Consider the following 26,349-nt stretch of genomic DNA (forward strand, 5'->3'; position numbering starts at 1 on the left):
TGTGTGAAAATAAAGTGAAGGGTCACTTAAGTGGAAGGAGTTACCTGTTTATCAGGTTTCCCTTCAGAAGGCAGTAGGAGTTAAATGAGGGGATAGTTGGGATTTTTTTAGGTTATTGTATAGTTCATATTACTTTGAGTAGGACAGGCATAGTTAGGATTTTTCCCATCAATTAACCCTAGTTTTTTACAAAGTTAATATTTTTGTAATTTTTTTTTTTGGTGAAATGTGAGATGTATATTAATAAAACTGAAGTAATTACAAGACAATATAAACCGAGACACAACAAAAAGGTAGACTAAAGCCCAAGGCCCTAGGCTTTTACAACCTATCTAACCATCAACATGTCCATCCATTTCTCATCCGTACCAACAACAGGAAACAATATCATCCCCTTTATCCGACTCCAACATTCCTCCTTTATCTTCTTCAACACAATTTCAGGTGAATCCATCACCTGATTAACTCGCACACTGTTCCTCTGATGCCACACTTGATAGTAACAAGCATTAAGGATCATCGCTATCATTTTTCTTTTCAAAGTCGATCCCTTTTTTCTTGAGCACCTCAACATCGCATTTTGGAAAGAGATTTTAGATTCACACCATGTTTCAACTTTCCTGATTATTTGCCTACTATAAGGGCAATCGAAGAAGAGATGGTCTACGGTTTCTGGGTAGAGATCACATAGTAAGCATTTATCGTCCTGACAGCATCCAATCTTGAACAATTTATCCTTGACATTCATGCCCTTATTCATGGCCATCCATGTGATAAGGGAGTGTTTGGGGATATTCATTTGATTCCAAACCTGATTATACCACGGTTTTTTGGTATCTTTCGCTCGGAGCCATTCGTACCCGCTTCGAATAGTATACCCTTTTTCATGATGTTGCCACTGACCATTTATATTTTTGTAATTTAATGAAAGTCGAAATTTTAAAACCTATAAGTTTACCTGACTTTTGTATTATGTTACACCCCTTTTGTTTTTCAAATTTTCTTTTCTATTTTTTCGCATTTGAGGTGTGCATTTACCCTTGGATGCTTTTAATGGATGATTCATGCCAGCCGACCCTAAATCATTTTGGAATTAAGGCTATGTTGTTGTTGTTGTTGTTGTTGTTGTTGTTGTTGTTGTTGTTGTTGATGATGAAAGTGGAGATTTATTCAAACATGCATTCCTTTATGAGGCAGCAGGCCCTTTGATTGATTGACTTCCGTAACACACCGGTCAAAGTCAGTGATTAGATCCAAATTACATGTTGTATAGGTTAGTTTGAAACATAGATCATGGCATACATGTTATATACTCTAATGCTCAGATGCATGGAACTCGAAATGTCGTCACAAAAATCATATAATAGACGTTGAACTCATTAACTTGTACTATTAAAAAATTATACTCCGTAGTAAATAAAATGTACGGAATAATTGACCCACCATCAAATTCCTAACCTACGTTTATCTTCGACTAACATTTTTTCCAAAAAAAATGTCAATGTTATTATATACCTGTGGACAAGGCCCTCGGGAACTGCGTCCGCGGGATTCACACTAGGCATAATCGACTCGAGGTTCTTTCGAATCGAATTAAGACAAATTAGAGTCGCCACCAAGTTTTTTGGGAACTTGGAACCGTTCAAGTCAACTTTACACCTTTCATCGAAAAGCATAAAGCCAATCGACTACGAGTGATTAAAGATAAAGACTTGTACCCTATATCACTCGATTTGAATGACTCTCGTAATTCAATGGTATTTAGACAGATCCACAAACCATAGATCTTGAGTAAGGGGTGAGGGTACGTGTTAGGAAGCCCATAAGGACACCTAACCCCGCCCGTCGATAACGGCCTCTACTAAGTCAAGTGTCGGATTTCAAACAAGGTCATAGCTACTACGATATATGATATGCAAACATCGTTTTAAACCCTAACATGTGACAACAATTTCTATGTCGTTTTAGATGCAACTAAACTAACTTTGTCAAAGTTGTAATTTAGCATGTGGGTTGATTGATCTAACAACATACAAAACAAAGCAAACAAGGCTTAAGGGGGAATGGGGGAGCCGTTGGGATCTACCTATTACAAACCAGGCATTTCATGCCGACACAACAATAAATTAAAGATACAACTCGATCTAAATACAAAGCTATACACACGACGCAATACACGGCCATTTGGCCTAGAAAACCGTGCACAAGAGGGGTGACTCACGGCCTACATGACACACGGCCTTGGGTCACTCCTCGTGATGTGTGCTTTCGCTCAATCTCATCGAATTAGACATAGGGCCACGCGCCAAAGCATGCATTAGCATAAACCGGGCCATGTTGCTTTAAACAACATGCGGTTTACTACGCTCCTACAAGCATTGGGGAACAACCGTCTAACCAAACAAGACTAAGGTTTTTGAAGAGGTTTTGACTCAATAAATGAAAACCAACCCGAAGATTACAACTCGATAAACAAACTATAAATTACAAGCTACAAAGCAACAAGAACAAATGATAAACAAGGAAAGAAAAACGAAACAAGGAAGACGAGAGACACGACCCACTCACGGCCCAAACCGACGGCCACCCTCACGGCCAAGACAAAGCCAACCTAGTTCCTAAGTTAGGTTCATTAGTTAGATCGAATGATTGCGAAACGGATTAGAAAACGAGTTAGAAAACAAGTTATAAAACAAATTGATCGATTGAGAAGAAACGCGCGAGTGTGTTATTCTACACGGCCTAAAGGGTCCAATTAGGTCAGATATCATAAGATTAATGCTTACTCGTCGAGTGTTAATAGGAAGGTGCTAATCACGCACTCCTATGCTAGCGAGAAATCAAGTGATGAGAAAGATGCGTTCAATTATTTACAGAATTGTTAGTTGATTTTTAAAGCTATGTCGATGTACCCTAATGTGTCTAATTAGGTTATTAAATTAATTTAATGTCATCTAAATACGTCATAGGTTAACAATCAGAGGTTAAACTAACATACAACGGGTCCTAGGGTATGTCGAATTGGCCGAAATAACAAAGGGGTCAAAAGCGAAGAGCGAAGTTAGAAATTCGTTTTATTTATGCCCTACCTTGAACACGAGGATATGTAAATGAGACGGGGGTGTACGACCGACTGAAGTAGCGGTTTATTTTCCCATCTCAAGTCAACGCGAGTGTTCATGGTGGTACTTTAACTCATACTCGGACTAACTAGTTTCATAATTAATTAGAACAAACGATAAACAAAACGATAAACGAATAAAACAAACTATAAAAGAACAAGCATAAAAAACGAAATAAAAAAGGAGAAAGAGGAGGATTTGATGCACCCTCAACCTACATGTATCGTTGACACCGTCTTGGGTCGTAATCGATGGTAGATTTTATCTCGAGAGGCCGTCGTCGACGAAGAAATAAAGCAACACGCGTTTTTTGACAAATCTGGACAGCAACTTTCAAACGATGATATCTCCCTCGTTTCACGACGAAAATTCGATTTAAAAGATGTTTTGAAAACTAGAAAGAGAGGAGAACAGGGATCTTAAAGCAACCCCTGCTCATTTTGGGTTATTGGGCACGAAAAACGAGCACAAACAGAACTGGACAGACAAGAATAAACCGCGAAAACAGAGTGTATAACACTCTGTTTTTCGAGGGATTTCGTGTACTCTCAAGGGCAATTTGGCTCGCAAATCTTTGTCTAATGTGTAGATGGATGTTATGTGGTTAATTAGGAACAAGAAAATCGAGTTTTGATGGAGGTTTGATGGAGGAACGAGTTGCTTTTCGAGGAGGACACACAAACAGTTCAGTTTGTGTGTCGGTTTTGTTTAGGGTTTTTGGGAGGCAATTAGGGTTTGTTTCTGAGGTTTAAAGCTTGTGGGTGATGGTAGGATGTATGGAGAACTTAGAGGAATGAATATATGGTGAAGGGGTGGTATTTATAAGGAGTTAAAGTAGGTTAAAAGAGAGGGAGAGGCAGTCGGGCTTCATCACGCATGGCTGCTGTCCAGCAACTTTTGTGAGGGTTTGATAGGGGTTTTCTTGGTGATTAAGCTAGGATAATATGGGTAGGATACTAGGGTATGGGTTAGGGTTAATGGGTACGGGTCTTGGTGGTATTTGGAGCGGGTTTTGGGCTCGGGATTGAGCTGCCAAAACAGGGGGCTGCATTGGTTATGCGCGGGCTGTTGGGGGGGTGTTTGGGGATGGAATTTGGGCCGTGGATAGGGGGTTCGAACAAGGGTGGATGGGTAGAGGCTTAGGTTGGTTAGTGTACTCGAGATTCGTGCCAATTCGTAAAGAAAACGGGCTCAAAAACCGAGCTAAAATCGAGCTCAAAAACACATGTTCAAAACGAGTTTTCTTCGCTTTTTAAAATCGATTTTTCAAATCAATTAATAAATTAAAATAAATGATTTTTCAAATCAAATATATTCATAAAATTATTTTTCCAATCAAATATTTATTTTATTTTCAATAAAATAAACTTGGGAAAATAAATTCAAAATAAAATAAAATAAATTGAATTTACCTTAAAAAAGCTTTAATTTAAATATCATTTAAATTAATAAAATTAACTCACTTAAAAAAACATTAATTTAAATATCATTTAAATTAATAAAATACTTCATCGACAACGCCCATTCTACATCGTAAAACGAGCTCCAAATAATGACAATGACAACTAAAGAATACATGTGTCCTATCATCATCGGATGTTTGTCGGGTTCTCTATAAATTCCAATATCGACGGATACGGGTATCTACAGAGCCCCCACTTTGACTGAGGCTTGGATAAGGCGAAAGTCAAAGTATACCCCAGGTCCCTTTCGACCTGAGGATTCTTCGGGTCGTTTATAGTCCATTAGACTTGCGTATATAAGCTCGCTTGACCATAAGAAGAGATCATACCGAAACTTCGTTGGGGATTGACTCTTGCTTCGTTGTGTCAAATTATCGTCATTGGTCGTCGACCCATAAATTGCATATATGGTGGATTGAGCCTTATCCTTAGGCGCCTACGTATCCGCTTTTTCGACGGAATCAAACCCGCGTCGTAGTTCGGCAAATCGCCGACACATGCCCAAAGTTTATCATCCGTGGCGTATGTCCAAAATTCATCATCTTCGACATTTGCCCAAAATTTATCATTCTGGCGCTTGTCTAAATGGGACGGGACTTTCCGAGGAGGTTGCCGCCGCTTTCATCATTTGCTTTCGGCTAAGGAATTCTTCCATTTCATACTCTTGTAATTGAATTGAATTCTGAGTGGATGTCATCCATTTCATCTTGATAATGGTCTCTAAAGCCAACGGCTTCAGAGCCCCCGATTGAAGCATATCCTGCTATATTTGCAACACAAAAACGTACTAGCAATAATCATCACATAAGCACATTTGGATCATCGATCCTAAAATTAGATCATTTGAAAGATTGGGTCATCGACCCGAAAATTGAATTTGAAAATTTTGAATAATTGGGTCATCGACCCGAATTTTGAATTTGACATCACTTGGAATGTTGGGTCATCGACCCGAAATTTGAGTTTGAAAGACTGGGTCATCGACCCGAAATTTGAACATGTTGAAAATTTTGAATAATTGGGCCATTGACCCTTCAAAAATTGAATTTGAATTTCGAAGGATTGGATCATCGACCCACAAAGATTCCACTACTTGCATCATCTATCCACAATTCGCAAAAAGTTTTTGAAATTTCGGAATTCTGAAAAATTTGGCATTTTGAAATCGAACCTTGACGGGTGAGCACGAAATACGACTCAGACACGCTGTATGACTCGTAAATAACGTGGGCGTAGCCCGCTACCGTAAAACAAAAAAGAAAAATAAAACCGCAAGTGTGCACGGGTTTTAATTCAATTATTGACTTGTTGGGGGTAGAAATGTAAATTGGCCATTCTGGCGCACCCAAAAGATGGCAAATAGGAATCACAAGGCCATCGGACTTGAGACACAGATATCGTATGGCATGGGCGTGCTCCCAAGGGCACATGGGAATCAAGATCACTTGGCATTGACAAGGTTGATTAAACTCACGGAGCAACAACGTTGGCTTCGCCCAGACACTAAACACAGACTGATTTTATGAGAACACTTAGACATCACACATCACTCTTGTTGGGAACATTCTGTCACTCTTCTCCTCGCCTCCTTTCTTTTCAGCGAGTTTCATCATTTCTTGCCACCGCCTTCTTTCTTTTCAGCGGGCTTTTACTATTTTCTTCCACGCCTTCTTTCTTTTCAGCGGGTTTTTCATATTTTCTGTTCCCAACACAAACTCACATCTATATGACTCAGCATCTTTGCCTAAACCGTTAGATAAAGCTCATTCTGAGACTCGATACTATTCATCCGAACCTATATCCTCATCCTAGCCTTCATCGAGTGCTAAGACCGACTCAAACAAAGGTGGCTTCATTTGGACTTGGTTAAGACCCGTAAGAAACCGACAAGATGACAACTTGGATGATGGGTGGATTGAATCCCTTATTCTGAAGGACTGCCTACGTATTCGCGTGGAGCGAAATCAAATCCGACGTAGTTCGATCATGGTGCATAAACATGGCGTTTTGATTGTGTGTACACACTCGAAGGTTTCACCTAAGGTATCATGTCGTATCCCATTCTAGCCTGTAAAGAAACTCGTTAAATCCGTGTCTAGAGTTGGTACAAAAGGCTGTGGTTCTTTGGGATGTGGAGCTTGGTAAAAATAGGTTCGCAAGGTAAACTATCATTCTGAAGGTTCGTTTTGTGGTGCTAAGGCCAAGGGCTATGGCTTATAACGTGGTTGGAAATGGTGTCTCAGGTTTGATGAGACCCGAGTACAAATGGGTTGGGAATCGATGTGGGTACAAATTTCCATGTCTGGACCCTAAAGGCTGGGTGGAACAACACAAGCGGAATAATTCTCAAAATTCCTGACTATCCCCTTGTAACTGTCTCAGGAAGGACTTAGAGGGTAAAGAGGTCACTACTTAAGCTTTTGGGCTTCGCCCATTGAACCTCAACTATGGGTACTTGACTTGAATTCTGGCTTCCGTAACTTCGACATTCAACCAAAAAGCATTCCGCAATAACTTCAACATCTTTTTTCCTTTTTTCTTTTTCTTTCATCTTTTTTTCATTTTTCTTTTTTTTTTCATCTTTTTCTCATTTTTCATTCTTTTTCATCTTTTTTCTCTCTTTGAAAATGATCTTCTATTCATTCTCTTAGTCATAAATGGATACACCTTGAAAACTGGGCTTCGCCAACTAATTTGGGTAGGAACTAACAATTCCTTGTTAGAACGGGTTGATATCTTCTCTCTTCGAGATGGGATGGTTTTGTTGGGGAAAAGGCTTGCCTTCCATCATCGATAGGGGAAACAAGGAGCTAGTCTTGGTTTGTCATAGAATCATCTAAAAGCCTGTCATAAGCCTGGTTTTGATGGAGGTTTTCTACCGCCAAACATGGAATAAGTAAAGGAATCAAACACGGGATCCTAGTGTACCTTACATTTTGAAACAGGGCATATTTCTACCTCAGGGATGCCTTTGAGTGTGTTGTGCATTTTATCATGCTTTCGGAATGATTGAGGATTGAAAACAAGACAAATTTGGAAACGACACTGCAACTTTTTATTGGAATGACAAAAGCTTAACAGACTCGAAGGAACGATTCCTAGGACATACCCTAGGTCATCGCGGAACAAACGACTCAACTTCAAGAAAAGAAAGTCCTAGACTCGACTCGACTAAGATAAGAAAACAGATCCCGACTCATAATTTTCAAATCTAGTTTTGAGCTCTCCCTTGTTCAGTTGTCAGCTTAGATGCTCGGCTCCTGTCCTTGATCCCTTTGATGGTCTGCCTCCATCCTGAGGTAGTCCTCTGAGGATCTATGCTAGTGATGGAGGTTGGTGAATCGAATTGTCTTTTATTAACTTCGTTAATGAGAGGAGTATATTCTAGAACAAGACTCCCGACTTGAATTTCATTCTTCGGGTTTGGCAAGAATTCAAAGCAATCCACAAATATCTTCCCGATGAACACCCCTTTCAAGTGACATGTGCAGATAAGATGGGAATAATCAACATTCTCTTCGACAGAAACAAAGTTGGAGTGATCGCCAAATGGATTGGTGATGTTATTAGGTTTAACAGCTGGGATCGGGAGCGTTCCGTTCTCAATCATGTCTTGAATTTCGTGTTTCAGTCGATAACACCTTTCAGTATCATGGCCTTTGCCTTGATGAAAGGCACAGTAGGCATTTGGTTTATACCATTTACCTTGTTGATCAGCGGGAGGGTCCGGAGTTGGACCAATAGGCTTCAGCTTTCCTTGGGCTATGAGCCTTTGGAGAGCATATGTATAAGTGCATCCGATATCGGTGAATGCCCTAGGTGTTTGGCACTGCGACTTCTTCGATTGACCTTCTAAGAGATTGATGGCTTCATCAATATGGGTCGTTGCTGGGGCTTTGCTCTTAGACGATGAGGCCCCTTGGTACCCTTTCGGCCTTTCAGCCTCTGCCCTTATGACATCATCTTCTACCTTTATCCCGATTCTTATCAATTCTTTGAAAGAGCCAAAATTCTGGTATTTCAGAGCGTTGCGGTAAATAGGTCGTAGATTATTTACGAACTTATCTACCATTTCAACTTCATCAGGCTTCTTAGCTAATTTCACGCTTTCAGCGCGCCATCTTGCGAGGAATTCAGTAAAGCCCTCTTTTTCCTTCTGTGTCATTACTTCCAAAGTCCTTATGTTGGTTTGAATCTCAACATTGTCAGCATAGTGCTTACAGAACTCCACCGTAATATCTTCGAAAGTGGGGAAGTTCTTAAGGTCAAGATTATAGAACCACGCCTTCGGGTGTTCATCCAGAGATTGAGCGAAAATTTCAGAGAGCATATCAGCAGTACTCCCTTGATCTAAGTACCCTTTATAGGCCTTAACATGGTGGATGGATCTTGAGTGCCCTTGAACTTTGGGATGTCGTGAGTACCATGTTCGTGGGCAACTTATCCTGAACTGGGGCATAGGCCCTAGCATTCTCATAGTGAATGTTCTTCCCCTGGGAGAGCTTCAAACGGTCTTCGATGAACTTGAACCGTTTTTCCAGATCAGTCAGTGGTGGAGGGGAATCTTCACCCAGCTTAGATTCGATTGCATCCATTCGGGTCATCATGAGGTTCACGGCCTCAGTAAGCTTGTTAACAGCATCTTCCATTGCTTGACGTCGGGTTTTTGGCGGCCTTTCTACAAGAAAACCCCGTACTGAGTCAATATTTAAAGTAAGAGCCCCTGCACACTTAAGGACTCGACCCCAACTTAACTCAAACAAAGACTCGACTTGAGATTGACTGAACAAAGGTTCGACTCACGGTCGGATTTAGACATTGGTTCATTTTAGACTCGACAAAACGACATGACTCAAACTGTCATAACTCGATTCTAAACTGGACTTGGTGTGACTAAACCCGTGATTGGGCTAACATAGCCCATGGGTTCATATGAAACGTCCTAAAGGGCCTAGCTTGGACGTTTTTTGTGGACTATCCTAGACCAAAAGGTCGACCAACATGACTCAAGGCCCAAGAGGTGAGCTTGGGTGACCCAACAAGGTCGTGTTCTAGACTCTTAGAACGAGACACACCCGGCCTAACACGGCCATGACCCGGACACGACTCGATGCATTTCATGCTTGGTTGAGGTTCGAGAAACATTTTGGATTGATTTTGAAAAATGAAGGATTGATTTGAAAATGAGATTTGAAATGGGCAGCATGTCGGCTATAAAAGCTCATTTTGGGCCGAAAATTCTAGTCTTATTTGGGCAGCATTCCGCGTTTTTAAAACCATGCTTAGTTTGAAAGTAAGTTGTTCAAAAGTTTGGTTTTGAAAAGGACATGGGAATTTTCGAAAAAAAAGGCTCGGGAAAACAAATTGCACATTGTCATTCTCATGTTATAAGGATGTATGCTCCTAGACATCTCTAAGTCTCGGCAAGTCTTCTATAAGAAGGTCTATGCCCTCCATCCTTTTGCGGTCTTATAGAGCAAGGTGTCTTAAGGTAAAGTACCTAGAAGATCGTCCCCACCATCAAGAACCACGCGAGGCGAAGTGGAAGCGAGCAATGTGCAGCTTCCTAGCATAGTGGGACGTCGCCCCCCACGCATCACGAAGAAACGCTGGGACGGCCCGGGCAAGTCCTTAAGGGTTTATGCATGAATCGTAGCACTATGAGTAATGTTTTACTTTCCAACACTTTCTTTTCAAGTTTCACCTCGGAGGAAAAGACCCTAGAAACAAAGTGTAACTAGTCCTCTTTTCCCAGTGAGTCGCCAAATCGTGGACAAGGCCCTCGGGAATGCGTCCGCGGGATCCACACTAGGCATAATCGACTCGAGGTTCTTTCGAATCGAATTAAGACAAATTAGAGTCGCCACCAAGTTTTTTGGGAACTTGGAACCGTTCAAGTCAACTTTACACCTTTCACCGAAAAGCATAAAGCCAATCGACTACGAGTGATTAAAGATAAAGACTTGTACCCTATATCACTCGATTTGAATGACTCTCGTAATCCAATGGTATTTAGACGGATCCACAAACCATAGATCTTGAGTAAGGGGTGAGGGTACGTGTTAGGAAGCCCATAAGGACACCTAACCCCGCCCGTCGATAACGGCCTCTACTAAGTCAAGTGTCGGATTTCAAACAAGGTCATAGCTACTACGATATATGATATGCAAACATCGTTTTAAACCCTAACATGTGACAACAATTTCTATGTCGTTTTAGATGCAACTAAACTAACTTTGTCAAAGTTGTAATTTAGCATGTGGGTTGATTGATCTAACAACATACAAAACAAAGCAAACAAGGCTTAAGGGGAAATGGGAGAGCCGTTGGGATCTACCTATTACAAACCAGGCATTTCATGCCGACACAACAATAAGTTAAAGATACAACTCGATCTAAATACAAAGCTATACACACGACGCAATACACGGCCATTTGGCCTAGAAAACCGTGCACAAGAGGGGTGACTCACGGCCTACATGACACACGGCCTTGGGTCACTCCTCGTGATGTGTGCTTTCGCTCAATCTCATCGAATTAGACATAGGGCCACGCGCCAAAGCATGCATTAGCATAAACCGGGCCATGTTGCTTTAAACAACATGCGGTTTACTACGCTCCTACAAGCATTGGGGAACAACCGTCTAACCAAACAAGACTAAGGTTTTTGAAGAGGTTTTGACTCAATAAATGAAAACCAACCCGAAGATTACAACTCGATAAACAAACTATAAATTACAAGCTACAAAGCAACAAGAACAAATGATAAACAAGGAAAGAAAAACGAAACAAGGAAGACGAGAGACACGACCCACTCACGGCCCAAACCGACGGCCACCCTCACGGCCAAGACAAAGCCAACCTAGTTCCTAAGTTAGGTTCATTAGTTAGATCGAATGATTGCGAAACGGATTAGAAAACGAGTTAGAAAACAAGTTATAAAACAAATTGATCGATTGAGAAGAAACGCGCGAGTGTGTTATTCTACACGGCCTAAAGGGTCCAATTAGGTCAGATATCATAAGATTAATGCTTACTCGTCGAGTGTTAATAGGAAGGTGCTAATCACGCACTCCTATGCTAGCGAGAAATCAAGTGATGAGAAAGATGCGTTCAATTATTTACAGAATTGTTAGTTGATTTTTAAAGCTATGTCGATGTACCCTAATGTGTCTAATTAGGTTATTAAATTAATTTAATGTCATCTAAATACGTCATAGGTTAACAATCAGAGGTTAAACTAACATACAACGGGTCCTAGGGTATGTCGAATTGGCCGAAATAACAAAGGGGTCAAAAGCGAAGAGCGAAGTTAGAAATTCGTTTTATTTATGCCCTACCTTGAACACGAGGATATGTAAATGAGACGGGGTGTACGACCGACTGAAGTAGCGGTTTATTTTCCCATCTCAAGTCAACGCGGGTGTTCATGGTGGTACTTTAACTCATACTCGGACTAACTAGTTTCATAATTAATTAGAACAAACGATAAACAAAACGATAAACGAATAAAACAAACTATAAAAGAACAAGCATAAAAAACGAAATAAAAAAGGAGAAAGAGGAGGATTTGATGCACCCTCAACCTACATGTATCGTTGACACCGTCTTGGGTCGTAATCGATGGTAGATTTTATCTCGAGAGGCCGTCGTCGACGAAGAAATAAAGCAACACGCGTTTTTTGACAAATCTGGACAGCAACTTTCAAACGATGATATCTCCCTCGTTTCACGACGAAAATTCGATTTAAAAGATGTTTTGAAAACTAGAAAGAGAGGAGAACAGGGATCTTAAAGCAACCCCTGCTCGTTTTGGGTTATTGGGCACGAAAAACGAGCACAAACAGAACTGGACAGACAAGAATAAATCACAAAAAACAGAGTGTATAACACTCTGTTTTTCGAGGGATTTCGTGTACTCTCAAGGGCAATTTGGCTCACAAATCTTTGTCTAATGTGTAGATGGATGTTATGTGGTTAATTAGGATAAAGAAAATCGAGTTTTGATGGAGGTTTGATGGAGGAACGAGTTGCTTTTCGAGGAGGACACACAAACAGTTCAGTTTGTGTGTCGGTTTTGTTTAGGGTTTTGGGGAGGCAATTAGGGTTTGTTTCTGAGGTTTAAAGCTTGTGGGTGATGGTAGGATGTATGGAGAACTTAGAGGAATGAATATATGGTGAAGGGGTGGTATTTATAAGGAGTTAAAGTAGGTTAAAAGAGAGGGAGAGGCAGTCGGGCTTCATCACGCATGGCTGCTGTCCAGCAACTTTTGTGAGGGTTTGATAGGGGTTTTCTTGGTGATTAAGCTAGGATAATATGGGTAGGATACTAGGGTATGGGTTAGGGTTAATGGGTACGGGTCTTGGTGGTATTTGGAGCGGGTTTTGGGCTCGGGATTGAGCTGCCAAAACAGGGGGCTGCATTGGTTATGCGCGGGCTGTTGGGGGGTGTTTGGGGATGGAATTTGGGCCGTGGATAGGGGGTTCGAACAAGGGTGGATGGGTAGAGGCTTAGGTTGGTTAGTGTACTCGAGATTCGTGCCAATTCGTAAAGAAAACGGGCTCAAAAACCGAGCTAAAATCGAGCTCAAAAACACATGTTCAAAACGAGTTTTCTTCGCTTTTTAAAATCGATTTTTCAAATCAATTAATAAATTAAAATAAATGATTTTTCAAATCAAATATATTCATAAAATGATTTTTCCAATCAAATATTTATTTTATTTTCAATAAAATAAACTTGGGAAAATAAATTCAAAATAAAATAAAATAAATTGAATTTACCTTAAAAAAGCTTTAATTTAAATATCATTTAAATTAATAAAATTAACTCACTTAAAAAAACATTAATTTAAATATCATTTAAATTAATAAAATACTTCATCGACGACGCCCATTCTACATCGTAAAACGAGCTCCAAATAATGACAATGACAACTAAAAAATACATGTGTCCTATCATCATCGGATGTTTGTCGGGTTCTCTATAAATTCCAATATCGGCGGATACGGGTATCTACAATACCATTAAATTTGTTTCATTCGATTATCAAAATAATTATTATTCATACTATATTTTGCAAAAACCTAAATATTTTATATTTAAGAAAATAACGGTGAAATAGGCGATATGAATGCGACTTTGTGAGACGTCCTCATATTTTTTTTACCACGAAACCATCTTACGATTTAAAGTAAGAATAGCAAAAGTAATAAAATGGATACTAGAACATAAAATATTTTACTAATAAAAATGGTCATAGATTACGCTCTAGTTGGCACCATTTTAGCTTAGCTTATTTGGCCAAGGTAACTTATTCAATTAAAATTTCAACTAGCTCATTTTCCTTTAACAAATAAGCTATCTGAAATAAGAAGATTCCTAGAGTAACATTCAAGAAATAAGCTAACTAAATTTTTTTATCTTCCTTTTTTTTACCCCTTCAGTTGTTACAACAATAGTAAAATCAGATTGTTTATGTCTTTTTATTAGATGTCAACTATATTTTCAAGTAGTTTACCAAACATTTATAATAATATCAGCATATCAGCTACTTTATTAGTTCCTAATTTTTATGTAGTTTTTCAGCTATTTTAACAACTTTTAGTTAACTTTTCGGTTATCAGCTAATAATTTTTCAACTATTTTTGTCAAATAGGAGTTCTAATAAAATGAATATGTTCATTATACATGTCTCAAATGAAAAAATCACTTTTAAGTCACGAACCAATAAATTAATCGATACAAAAAACGTATAAAAGAATTACAAAAAGTAGTATCTCTATACCTTATTAGAAATACGTAGTATGTGAGGTAAGAGCCGTAAGGAGATGCATGAAATAGTGATTAATAAACATCAAATAGCACCACGTCTTTAGCACTAAGAATGAAACTAAATCTAATTCATTGTAGCATGCCAACATCAAGAACATCTTGTATAAATAGTTCTTAAAGTATTGCTTAACAATTCAAATCAAAAACAAAAAACTTAGCTTGTTCTCTATCTACATTATTCTCAAACACCAATTTTGATTAATTAGACAAATTAGCTTAATTAAGAAATGGGTAAAGGAAGAGGCAGTGCTAACCGTACTTTGGTCCTTGGGTTAGCCGCACTTATAGTCATGGCTATGGCTCAACCAACCCTTGCTACCGTGCACTATGCTACCTGGTCCTACAGCATGGCTACCTGGACTCGAGGCAAGACTTTCAGGGCCGGTGATTATATAGGTCTGCTTTTTTTTTATATTTTCTCAATATATATCGGGTTTATTTTAAATTATATGTTAATATGAAAATTCTTGACGAAATATTGACTTTTTTTTTTTTTTTTCAAATATGATTTTTCAGTTTTCAGCTACAACAAAAGTCTACACAACTTGGTCCGGGTAAGTGGATACGGGTACAACACATGCACAAGGCCAAGTGGTTCATTAGCATACCAGACTGGTAAGGACTATATCAAATTGGTAAAGGGCGCAAACTACTTCCTCTGCTCCTTCCCTGGCCATTGCAAAGCCGGAATGAAACTTGCTGTCTATGCTTATTAATCAATAATAAGCACTTTTATTTTGTTTTAATCAACCATATAATGACTCATATTTTGTAACATTGCTTAATTATATTTTCCCTATTTTATGTTTGTGTGTGAGCAAAATTAACATCGAGAGATTGAAAGAAAATATTTTTATTTTATTATAATATCATTTCGTATTTTTTTATGCTTATTATATTTTGAATTTTATGAGATCATTTTTCAACGTTAATGTTAATGTTAGTTGAGTTAAATACTATTGTCGTAATTGTCAAATGTCAAATATAATAAGGAAGACCAAATAGAAGAAATTAAAGATTATAGACTATTGAAGCATCGATGTACATATACGATTATGCCCAAACCTCATTACATAACTTTATAGGTAAAGTACTAAATGACAGTAAAAAAAATGTTCAAATGCCTTAAACTTATCTCGTTCACATGTCGGATCGACACATCAAACATGGTTAGTTTACACTAAGAATGTGGTCACATAAGATCTTCATCTTAATTTTGGGAGTTGTATGATCACTTTGGTCACCATTCAAGATTTACAGGTTTTTGACAAGATTACTCGATCAAAAATGTTTGAAATAGACTTGAACCGCCCACCTAAAAAGCAATTCGACATAATCCAATTATTTTTAGTGAATCGAAAATGACTCGAGGATAGCATTAGGTTAAAAAAATGATAGAACACAAAATCACATGAACTTAATTGAACAAGCATATGATTAGGCCATATTTGATCGAATGTGGTCGAATGCCCACCAATCTATAACCAACTAACCCACTTTGTAAATGTGATCTAATTTAATTAACGAGATTAAAGGCATGAAACTTATGACTAGTGATCTGATAGACTGATACACATAACTTGGGTTCAAATCATGTCGGTAACATATTTACCTTTATTGATTATTCGTTCCCTTTGTTTACACAAAAAAAAGGCTCACTTTCATTTTCAGAGATCTTCAAACAAGATTACATAATTGGAACTGAAATTTTATTATTACAATGTTTAATTTCTACAATTACATTTGTGAAAATGAAATCCCCTATATATAAAGGATTAAAGGGTAATGTTTAATTTCTACAATTACATTTGTGAAAATGAAATCCCCTATAAATAAAGAAGGATTAGGGATTTATTTAAGCATTTAATACCTACCAAATTTGGGATTAACTTAGTAATTGAAAACTAAATTACAAATACATCAATGTAATTAATACTTATATTAAGAATTTATTTCTTCTTTTTAGTTATTTAAATACTATACTTATCATTTCTCATATATAAAAGAGGAGTTCATTAAACCTTCTCATTGATTGCTTTTTTTTGAAGAGAAAATGGGTTTTTATATTAAATTAAATCGAGTTCTGCAATAGCAGACATCGCATGCGGAAAGTCCGAGGCCATTACAATAGTATCACCCACCGTCTCACACAATCTCGCCACTAAATGAGCCACAGCGTTCCCTCCCCTCTTCACATGAGAAACACTACTATTAGGAAAACAATTACAAAGGTAGTTTATATCATCGACACATAGCCCCACAGCGGATCGAAAAGACGCTCCACATTTCAACGCATTGATCAATGATAGCGCATCACATTCGAGCATAGGTGCGGTCTCACCCTTCTCCTGTGCTATTTCAAGCCCGAAAATGGCAGCCTGAGCTTCCGCTACTTCCACATCCCACCTCGCCCTCACCCTCCTGCTCCAAATCCATCTGATACACCCGTTCTCATCTCGCGCAACCGCCCCTAGCCCAACCACACCATTACCAGGAACATACGCATCAGTATTAATCTTGATAGCACCAGACGCCGGTGGAGACCAACTGTTTGCAGGCCTACTCGAACCCCTTGCAGAATCACCCAAAACCCTTTGAGCATAGACGCGATACTCCGACACCATCTTTATGAAACCTGTAATCACGACCTCGGGTGACGGAGGAGATTCGTCAAAGATTCGTTGATTGCGGATAGTCCAAATCGCCCAAGCAATGGCAAGAAAACGTCCCCCGTCATTCTCACCTAAATTCTTTAGCACCCATCCAAAACGATCCCTGCAAGACAAGTCAATAGTAGCCTCAACAATACTCCAACAGCCATTATCCTCCCAAATCCGTTTCGCCCATTCGCAAAAGAAAATAGCATGATTTGAGCATTCCTCACCCTCACAAAAGCTGCAATTCGGACTCGGGCTACAATGTCGAGCATAAAGACTCTTCCTCACCGCAAGTGTGTCAGCACATACTCGCCAAATGAAGCGTGCGAGTTTCGGTGGAACATTTGTTTTTCAAATCAACCGCCATAGTTCACAGCTGTTCTCATCGTCACCAAAACAGGCCGCTCTCACACTACCCCGTCTGCCCATCCAGTAACCCGACTTGACCGTATAACAGCCATCCTTAGACGGCCACCAATACATCTCGTCCGGAGGAAGTCGCTTACTTATTGGAATTGCCAGGACCCGCCCCACATCATCCTCAGTTAATAGCTCTCGTGCCGCATCAATATCCCAGCAGCCGTGTTCCTGGTCTATAATGCTCGCCACTTTCAAATATAGGCCAGCCTCCAAATTGAAAGTCGGTACCCTTCCCATACCCTCACCCTGCAACCAGGCATCATCCCACAAACTCACCTGATGTCCGTTCCCAATCCGGCATCTCAACCCCTCCATTAGAAGCGACTTAGCTCCCCATAAACTTCGCCATGTAAAGCTAGGATCGTACCCCCTTCGTGCCTCAAGAATTGAATCATTTTTAAAATACCGAGCCTTGAGAACTCGACAAGCTAGCGAATCAGGAGCCATAAGTAACCGCCACACCTGCTTGGCAAGGAGAGCTTGGTTAAAAACCCGTAAATCTCGAAAACCCATGCCCCCTAAATTTTTTGGTTGGCACAAACGGTCCCATCTCATCCAATGCATTCGTCGTTGAACATCCGTCGGGCCCTACCAGAAACGGGCCATAGTCGAATGTAAATCGTCAATAATTCGATCAGGAATAGCGAAAAGGCTCATCATGTATGTGGGGATCGCCTGCGCTACGGCCTTAATAAGAATCTCATTTCCGGGTTTGGATAGCAAGCATTCTTTCCACCCCCTCACCTTCTTCCAAATTCTCTCCTTAAGATTGGCAAATATCATTTTTTTCGACTTCCCAATAGTAGTAGGCAAACCAAGGTATTTCTCATGTTTATCAACCTCACGCATCCCCAAAATACTCTTGATATCATTCCTCCGCTGATTCTCGACTTTTTTGCTAAACACAATTTCCGATTTATCATAATTAATTTTCTGACCTGATGCTCTCTCATACGTGCTAATAATGTTAGCAATAGCTGAGCATTCCTCCCTATTGGCTCTAGCAAAAAGAATACTATCATCAGCAAAGAAAAGATGTGAGACACTAGGGGCACCTCGACAAATTCGCATACCGTGTACCTGACCCGTCTCAGCCGCCTTCTTAATCAAACACGAGAAAACATCCGCACAAAGGAGGAAGAGGTATGGAGAGATCGGTTCGCCTTGTCTCAACCCTCTGCTAGGCCTAACACAACCCGTCGGACGCCCATTGATAATAAAAGACTGCGTCACAGTGGACACACATCTCATAACCCTTGTCCTCCATCCCTCCGAGAACCCCATCCGCCCCATAACCTCGCTCAAAAAGATCCACTCTACACGGTCATAAGCCTTGCTCATATCCAATTTCAACGCAATATTCCCACATCTACCTTCCCCACCTCTCTTCATAGCATGGAAAATTTTAAAAGCAATAAGAGCATTATCCGTAATAAATCTTCCGGGGATAAAGGCACTTAGGTATGACAGATTGACCCGATTTGTTTGGAGATCTACATAAATTATTCACAACCATTCGATTTATTTTATTAGAATATTAACGAACATATTTTAATAAGTAGAATTAGCTTAAGTGTTTGGTAATTGGCATATTAGGTATGACAGATTGTTAGTTTTCCTTGTAAAATGAAGTAAATGTTCCTATTTTAGAATAGGTTGACTAATATGCTAAGCTACGCAACATGTTGTAAAACAACTTACCAAACACTAAAATTGACATATACTCCCTCCCATTTGATATGGGCACAATACTTAAGAAAAAGTATTAAAATAGGAGTAAAAGAGTTGTGTGGGTTGGTGATAGGAGAGAGAGATGAATTATTAGTAGTTAAATAAAGAATTGTGGGGCCAAAACATAAAGGAACGTAATAAAATATGAGTAAAAGAGTTGTGTGGGGTTTAGTGATAGGAGAGAGAGGAATGAATAAAATAAGAGTAAAAATTTCTAAAAATAGAAAAGGGAACATTAGTTGAATAATCCGTTTCGGAAAAGAGGAAACATTATAGTGACTGGGAGGGAGTATATTAATTGGTTAAACATGTCAAAAGCCTTTAATGTGCTAAACGTTCACCAATGTGTCGTCTACCACACTCTCTAACTCCTTAAATACTCATCATTTTACGCTAAGAAAGTCAGAAGGGTCTCTTTTCCTGGGTGGCCTAGATTGGGCCCGTCGCCACCGTCTACATTAGTACATTCGATAACATTGATTAAACCATTTATTATACCCGTACTATTTTAAACAACTCAAATCAAAGTTTATTAGATAAATCGAATTACTTGACTGTCCTTGTTTTGTACTCCCTCCTATTTTAAATAATTGTCCTATTTGCCATTTTTATCTATTCACATAACTGTCTCATTTGGCATATTTGGACATGGTTTTTTTACTTTCTTACCCTTAGCTCTTTTCATTATTTACCACCTCAACCACCCATAACCCATCATATTCAATACTTTTTCATTATTTAACTCATATATTCTTACCTCTATACAATAATTTTCATTATTTTAACTATATTCCTTAATTTTCATGCCATTGTCCAAATGGGACACTTATTCGGAATAGGAGGGAGTAATTGATACTGTTATAATCTGGTCCAATTCTGGTTCTGAATGTATATAATATATTTTTTTCTCATTTCTCTAATATAAGTGATGGAGGTATTTATGTTATAAAACAGTCGTATTTATATATTAGTAAGAGGTTTTTGGAAAAAATCGTGTTAGTTTAAGTCAAAGCTCATATAATTATACTTTTTTTTTACTAGGGTTAAGTAAAGAGTTAAGTCTGAGATAAGAACCCGAATTTTGTAATTTTTTTCAGTTAAAGACTTAAACTATCAGAATTTTTGCAATGGTTCAGTTTTGATCCCCAAGTTCCATCGATCCCGATTTCGGTCCGGTCCGATTTTGGGAGCCGTGCACAATGTCTCCATGTTTACTTTTGTGTTACAAGAAAAGTCCCCACCTCTCTATGTTTAATTTTGTAAAATTATTAGCTTATGTTTTTTTGTCAATATTGTTCCTTTTATTGACAAATGGATGCACTAAGTTTCCTTAGTCCTCAGCCAACGAGAAAAATGAAATCCATAGCGATTCTCACTATTAACAAAAACATACTCCATACATAAGTAAAATAAAAATGATAATACACTGTCGGATTTAGGGTATACAATAATATGATTATTAGGAATAAAAATGATGAGTACTGTTAGGTTATGGTGTTAGCCCGGAGCCATGCCCCACTTCCACGGTATAAAAGTGAAAAGTCATCTTTGTAAGTGACACCAAAATATAATAGTACGAAGTTTTTTGGAGAAGAGCTCAAGAGTAAATCCGCGAGATAGCTCAAAGCGGATAATATCATATTATTATGAACAATAGACATCGACGTAGCATGGCTCGACAAAAAGGTATGGACACTTCTGTACAACAAGTACCATCTTTAATGGTAAGAACATATGGTATGTAAAAGAACACAAATGTTGCTTCTTTGAGGGAAACCAGCTGCCATGCCCTATGTAATATGTATGGACACAATTTCTAAAGCTTTCTTTGCTAGTGACCCAATGCCCTATAAATCATGACTTAAATCCTTCAAGCTTGCGATCCTAGTCAAATTCGAGTTTAGACCACCAATTTGTTCAGATGTATTAGATCATGACTTAAATCTTTCAAGCTTGTGATCCTAGTCAAAATTGAGTTTGGACCACCAATTTGTTCAGATGTATTAGATTATGACTTTGGGTGAGATTATCAGTCAGACTCTCTCAAGTCTTAAGACTAGACCAGGTAAAAGCAACCCGACCCGAAAAAGCTGACTCGAGACCCGAAATCACCTAAACTGCATCACCCGAATGTGACTCGAAAATCCGAATTGACTCGACTCAACCCGAACATGACCCGAGCATTCTTGACCCGTATTGGCCCGACCCGAAAATGATCCGATCGGAAACCACCAAACCCGAAAATGACCCGACAAAATATAACTCTAATTGAACCGAAAAGACTTCTATTAGCTATTTCTCTATTATTCATTGACCCGACCCAAAACAACCCAACCCGCTTGACCCGAAATAGACCCGACAACAAACCCGAAACCCGAAAAGACCCGTCCCGGCCCGAATTAACACGAACTCAACGAGAGACCTGAATTGACTTGACCCGAACCCGACCCGTTAACCCGTTTTGCCAGGTCTACTTAAGACTCTGCCACATCAGCTTTCCACTAACTTTTATTATTTCTTTATTGTTCAGACTCATCTCAGACTCACCTTAGACTTTATACATTATCCGTCAGACTCACCTCAGACTCTACTTTTTCACTCCACTTTATTTTTTTAACAAAAAGAAAGGATACATGTTGTTCACCCATTGGATAATTTTTCTTTAAGGTGGGGTCAAGACTCATCCAAAGTCTTAAGTTGAGACTTGGATTTCTAAGACTCAACTTAAGACTTTGTTAAGACTTTGTAAAGATTAGGGTAGATTATTGGTAGTCTTGAGTGAGTCTTGTCTCAAGACTTACCAAAGTCTTGTCTTAAGACTACCAATAATCTTACCCTTAAGTCCTTCAAGCTTACGATCCTAGTCAAATTCGAGTTTGGACCACCAATTTGTTCAGATGTATTAGATCATGACTTAAATCCTTCAAGCTTGCGATCCTAGTCAAATTCGAGTTTGGACCACCAATTGGTTCAGATGTATTAGCGACTTTGTATATGGATTCCGATCTTTCTCATTTATAATGGAAATTGAGTCACACTTATAACGACGTATTTGAGCTTATATGATGAACGAGGAAGAATGTTTTTTTTTAGCGACTTTGTATCCGTATTCCTAGAACTTCTTATTGTTTAGAAACCTTAGAGAACAGTAGCTTAGGAAATGCGTTAGACAATGAACAAATCTAGCATTGTTCACCCTGCCACCATCCCCAACATCGTTCCGACGTAACGCTTCTGCTAGGCATAGTTTCAAGTAGGGACGCTTCTGCTAGGCATAGTTTCAAGTAGGGACAAAGTTAGGTTTAAATTCTAGCAAAGTACAAAACATCATTCTCACCAATATTTTTAATCATGCTTATTATTATTTCCCTAAAAACTCCTTCGGGCTGGACATGGCCTTGTCAGATTGTGCTTAGCTTCATCTCTAACTAGTTTTATTCTCGTGCAAAAAATGCACAGGTCGTAATAGCAGGCGCTATCATTAGATACATGAATATATAATTGAGCGTGATTAAGCGTTCAATACCGTGACAATATAAATAGTCCCTATTTGGAGATTTGAATCTCAGATAATATACAATCGTATTTTATTAGAATTATATTAAAGGTATCTGACATCTTACACCCGTTGAATGTATGTAAAATTGTAAATTACAACATTTATGTAAATTGTGACATTTTAACTTATGCTTTAACATAAGCAATTAAAATAGAAATAAAAGATAGAAATAAGAGGAATTGGCTTGAGGGGAGAAGGTAATTAAATGGTATAGAAGACATGGCAGGGCCCACATGTAAAAACTCACCAGCCAATCAAAAATCAAGAAAAAACTTGGCTTTTATACTATGTAGACGTAAAGAATAATATCTGTTGTATGCAATATAATACTCCATTATGACATAGGCACACCGAAAATTAAACTTTGGACTTTTATGCAATGGATTTATTTTTAACTAGTTAAATTATTTATATGTCCCCTTAACATAAATATAATGTTACATACATACATAAACACCAATTGCACCATATACTCAGGTACATTTTAGGATACATTATACATACGTTATATGTTGTTGGTGACTTGGCGTAAACAATGGCAGAGTCAGGATTTTCTGTTGGGAGAGGCGAAAAATTTCAGTAGAGAAGAATGAGTAATTTTATAAAGTAAATTTGATTTTTTTTTTCCAAAATTTAATTAAAGATTCCGAATTTTTCCATTTTCAGTATAGGCGAGCGCCCATATTAGACCCCTCGCTTCACCACTGGGTGTAAACAATGTTTCGATAGTCAATATGATAATGTAGGTCCACAATTCACAAGTTTATTTGGATTTCTTTGTTCACCAATGCAAGTGAATTTGAATTTTCTACTAAACTTAGCCTTTAATTATTTGACACGTAATAACTAATTTCTTGCTCCCACTTGCTAAAATCACAAATTGAAACACAACCCTATGTCTTAAGAGCATGCATGCATGCATGATCATATATAATCAAATGAAAATGCTTGAAATTACTTGGAAACTTCTTTTCATGTAATTACATTGTTTCCCACGTATATAAGTAGCATTCCCTAAATCGTTCATTTTATCAAAATACATAATTATTTTACACCTTAAAAATCAATATACTCCATTTCTTTCTTTGTGACATATATCATTTTTAACACTTCAAAATGGGAGGAGGATACAATGACAAGAATCCGGCGAATTTCCCGTCAACTCCGAAAAGAGGAGGCCTTTTATGCAAGATACTCTGCTGCTTCTTTGGAGGAGAAGAGTAGTCATGAATATGTATGCATCATTACTAATGCTTTCTTTTCTAATTACCCTATGCTATATATTGATGAGTTGTGTACTTATATGTTTCATGGATAGTGATTTTTAAGCTTTTATTAATTTTTACGCTACCCTTTATCAAAAGAACGTTAAAAGCGTTTTTGGTAAAGGAGAGTGTAAAAATTAACTCTAGTCTATAAATCATTTCCATGTTTGCTCGGTATGTTGTAATATGTCTAATTTAGTCGTGTAACTTGTAACAATAAAATTCATTGTATTTAATATTCGTTGTTTTATACTCGGTAATATACTTACAAATTTGTTTGAATTCTATTTGCTATCATCAATTCTTGTTCATTAGTACTGTATTAGATAATTATTTATAATTATTTTGAAATGGACTACATGAAAAAATATAAATTGTATGAACCAATCGATATGTACACTCGAAATTTTTTATTTTGGTGTGTGTCATTGACTTACTCGAAGAGAATCGTTAGGAAAACCAAAAGAAGAATGTCAATTTCCTGATTGTGTGTGTCTGACTAGGAAAGTCAGAAGAAAACGTAGTGTATGACGTATGGGGTAAACTGAAATTCCAAAAGAGTTGGAAAAAAAGCGCCGTCTGTGGGGATCAAACCCACGACCACGTGGTTAAAAGCCACGCGCTCTACCACTGAGCTAAGACGGCTGTTCATGTTTAATTAGTTACACTAATTACTATAACTGATACGGGGTAATTAGCTCAGTAGAAGAAATCAAGAAAAACGAAACTTTTTTTTGAAGAGAAAATGGGTTTTTATATTAAATTAAATCGAGTTCTGCAATAGCAGAAATCGCATGCGGAAAGTCCGAGGCCATTACAATAGTATCACCCACCGTCTCACACAATCTCGCCACTAAATGAGCCACAGCGTTCCCTCCCCTCTTCACATGAGAAACACTACTATTAGGAAAACAATTACAAAGGTAGTTTATATCATCGACACATAGCCCCACAGCGGATCGAAAAGACGCTCCACATTTCAACGCATTGATCAATGATAGCGCATCACATTCGAGCATAGGTGCGGTCTCACCCTTCTCCTGTGCTATTTCAAGCCCGAAAATGGCAGCCTGAGCTTCCGCTACTTCCACATCCCACCTCGCCCTCACCCTCCTGCTCCAAATCCATCTGATACACCCGTTCTCATCTCGCGCAACCGCCCCTAGCCCAACCACACCATTACCAGGAACATACGCATCGGTATTAATCTTGATGGCACCAGACGCCGGTGGAGACCAACTGTTTGCAGGCCTACTCGAACCCCTTGCAGAATCACCCAAAACCCTTTGAGCATAGACGCGATACTCCGACACCATCTTTATGAAACCTGTAATCACGACCTCAGGTGACGGAAGAGATTCGTCAAAGATTCGTTTCGTCCATTCGCAAAAGAAAATAGCATGATTTGAGCATTCCTCACCCTCACAAAAGCTGCAATTCGGACTCGGGCTACAATGTCGAGCATAAAGACTCTTCCTCACCGCAAGTGTGTCAGCACATACTCGCCAAATGAAGTGTGCGAGTTTCGGTGGAACATTTGTTTTCCAAATCAACCGCCATAGTTCACAGCTGTCCTCATCGTCACCAAAACAGGCCGCTCTCACACTACCCCGTCTGCCCATCCAGTAACCCGACTTGACCGTATAACAGCCATCCTTAGACGGCCACCAATACATCTCGTCCGGAGGAAGTCGCTTACTTATTGGAATTGCCAGGACCCGCTCCACATCATCCTCAGTTAACAGCTCTCGTGCCGCATCAATATCCCAGCAGTCGTGTTCCTGGTTTATAATGCTCGCCACTTTCAAATATGGGTCAGCCTCCAAATTGAAAGTCGGTACCCTTCCCATACCCTCACCCTGCAACCAGGCATCATCCCACAAACTCACCTGATGTCCGTTCCCAATCCGCCATCTCAACCCCTCCATTAAAAGCGACTTGGCTCTCCATAAACTCCGCCATGTAAAGCTAGGATCGTACCCCCTTCGTGCCTCAAGAATTGAATCATTTTTAAAATACCGAGCCTTGAGAACTCAACAAGCTAGCAAATCAGGAGCCATAAGTAACCACCACACCTGCTTGGCAAGGAGAGCTTGGTTAAAAACCCGTAAATCTCGAAAACCCATGCCCCCTAATTTTTTGGTTGGCACAAACGGTCCCATCTCATCCAATGCATTCGCCGTTGAACATCCGTCGAGCCCCACCAGAAACGGGCCATAGTCGAATGTAAATCGTCAATAATTCCATCAGGAATAGCGAAAAGGCTCATCATGTATGTGGGGATCGCCTGCGCTACG

General features: G+C 38.9%; 2 protein-coding genes and 1 non-coding gene across 3 annotated transcripts; 1 reads left to right on the forward strand and 2 right to left on the reverse strand.

The window, feature by feature from the left end:
- The first annotated feature begins 14,647 nt into the window (after window positions 1-14,647).
- On the forward strand, window positions 14,648-15,136 carry LOC141587532 (basic blue protein-like). The gene is made up of 2 exons (XM_074409007.1): window positions 14,648-14,816; window positions 14,937-15,136. Exons 1-2 carry the CDS (start codon window positions 14,648-14,650, stop codon window positions 15,134-15,136), a joined length of 369 nt encoding a protein of 122 aa, XP_074265108.1.
- Window positions 15,137-16,486: 1,350 nt separating this feature from the next.
- On the reverse strand, window positions 16,487-17,944 carry LOC141587533 (uncharacterized). Its single transcript, XM_074409008.1, has 2 exons — window positions 17,439-17,944; window positions 16,487-17,195 (listed from the first exon to the last, which is right to left on the reverse strand). Exons 1-2 carry the CDS (start codon window positions 17,942-17,944, stop codon window positions 16,487-16,489), a joined length of 1,215 nt encoding a protein of 404 aa, XP_074265109.1.
- A 6,681-nt stretch (window positions 17,945-24,625) lies between these two features.
- On the reverse strand, window positions 24,626-24,697 carry TRNAK-UUU (transfer RNA lysine (anticodon UUU)). The gene has a single exon. It is a non-coding gene; the product is annotated as a tRNA-Lys (tRNA).
- Window positions 24,698-26,349: the final 1,652 nt, after the last annotated feature.

Source organism: Silene latifolia, chromosome 6, assembly GCF_048544455.1.
Source record: "Silene latifolia isolate original U9 population chromosome 6, ASM4854445v1, whole genome shotgun sequence".
Lineage (NCBI taxonomy): Eukaryota > Viridiplantae > Streptophyta > Magnoliopsida > Caryophyllales > Caryophyllaceae > Silene > Silene latifolia.

Bases quoted from the DNA above. Each gene is read 5' to 3' on its own strand.
- LOC141587532 (XM_074409007.1), top strand. From the start codon at position 14,648: ATGGGTAAAGGAAGAGGCAGTGCTAACCGTACTTTGGTCCTTGGGTTA. The intron at 14,817-14,936 runs GTCTGCTTTTTT...ATGATTTTTCAG, and splicing joins CAGGGCCGGTGATTATATAG to TTTTCAGCTACAACAAAAGT.
- LOC141587533 (XM_074409008.1), bottom strand. From the start codon at position 17,944: ATGGCTCCTGATTCGCTAGCTTGTCGAGTTCTCAAGGCTCGGTATTTT. The intron at 17,196-17,438 runs GTTGATTTGAAA...CTTGTCTTGCAG, and splicing joins AACAGCTGTGAACTATGGCG to GGATCGTTTTGGATGGGTGC.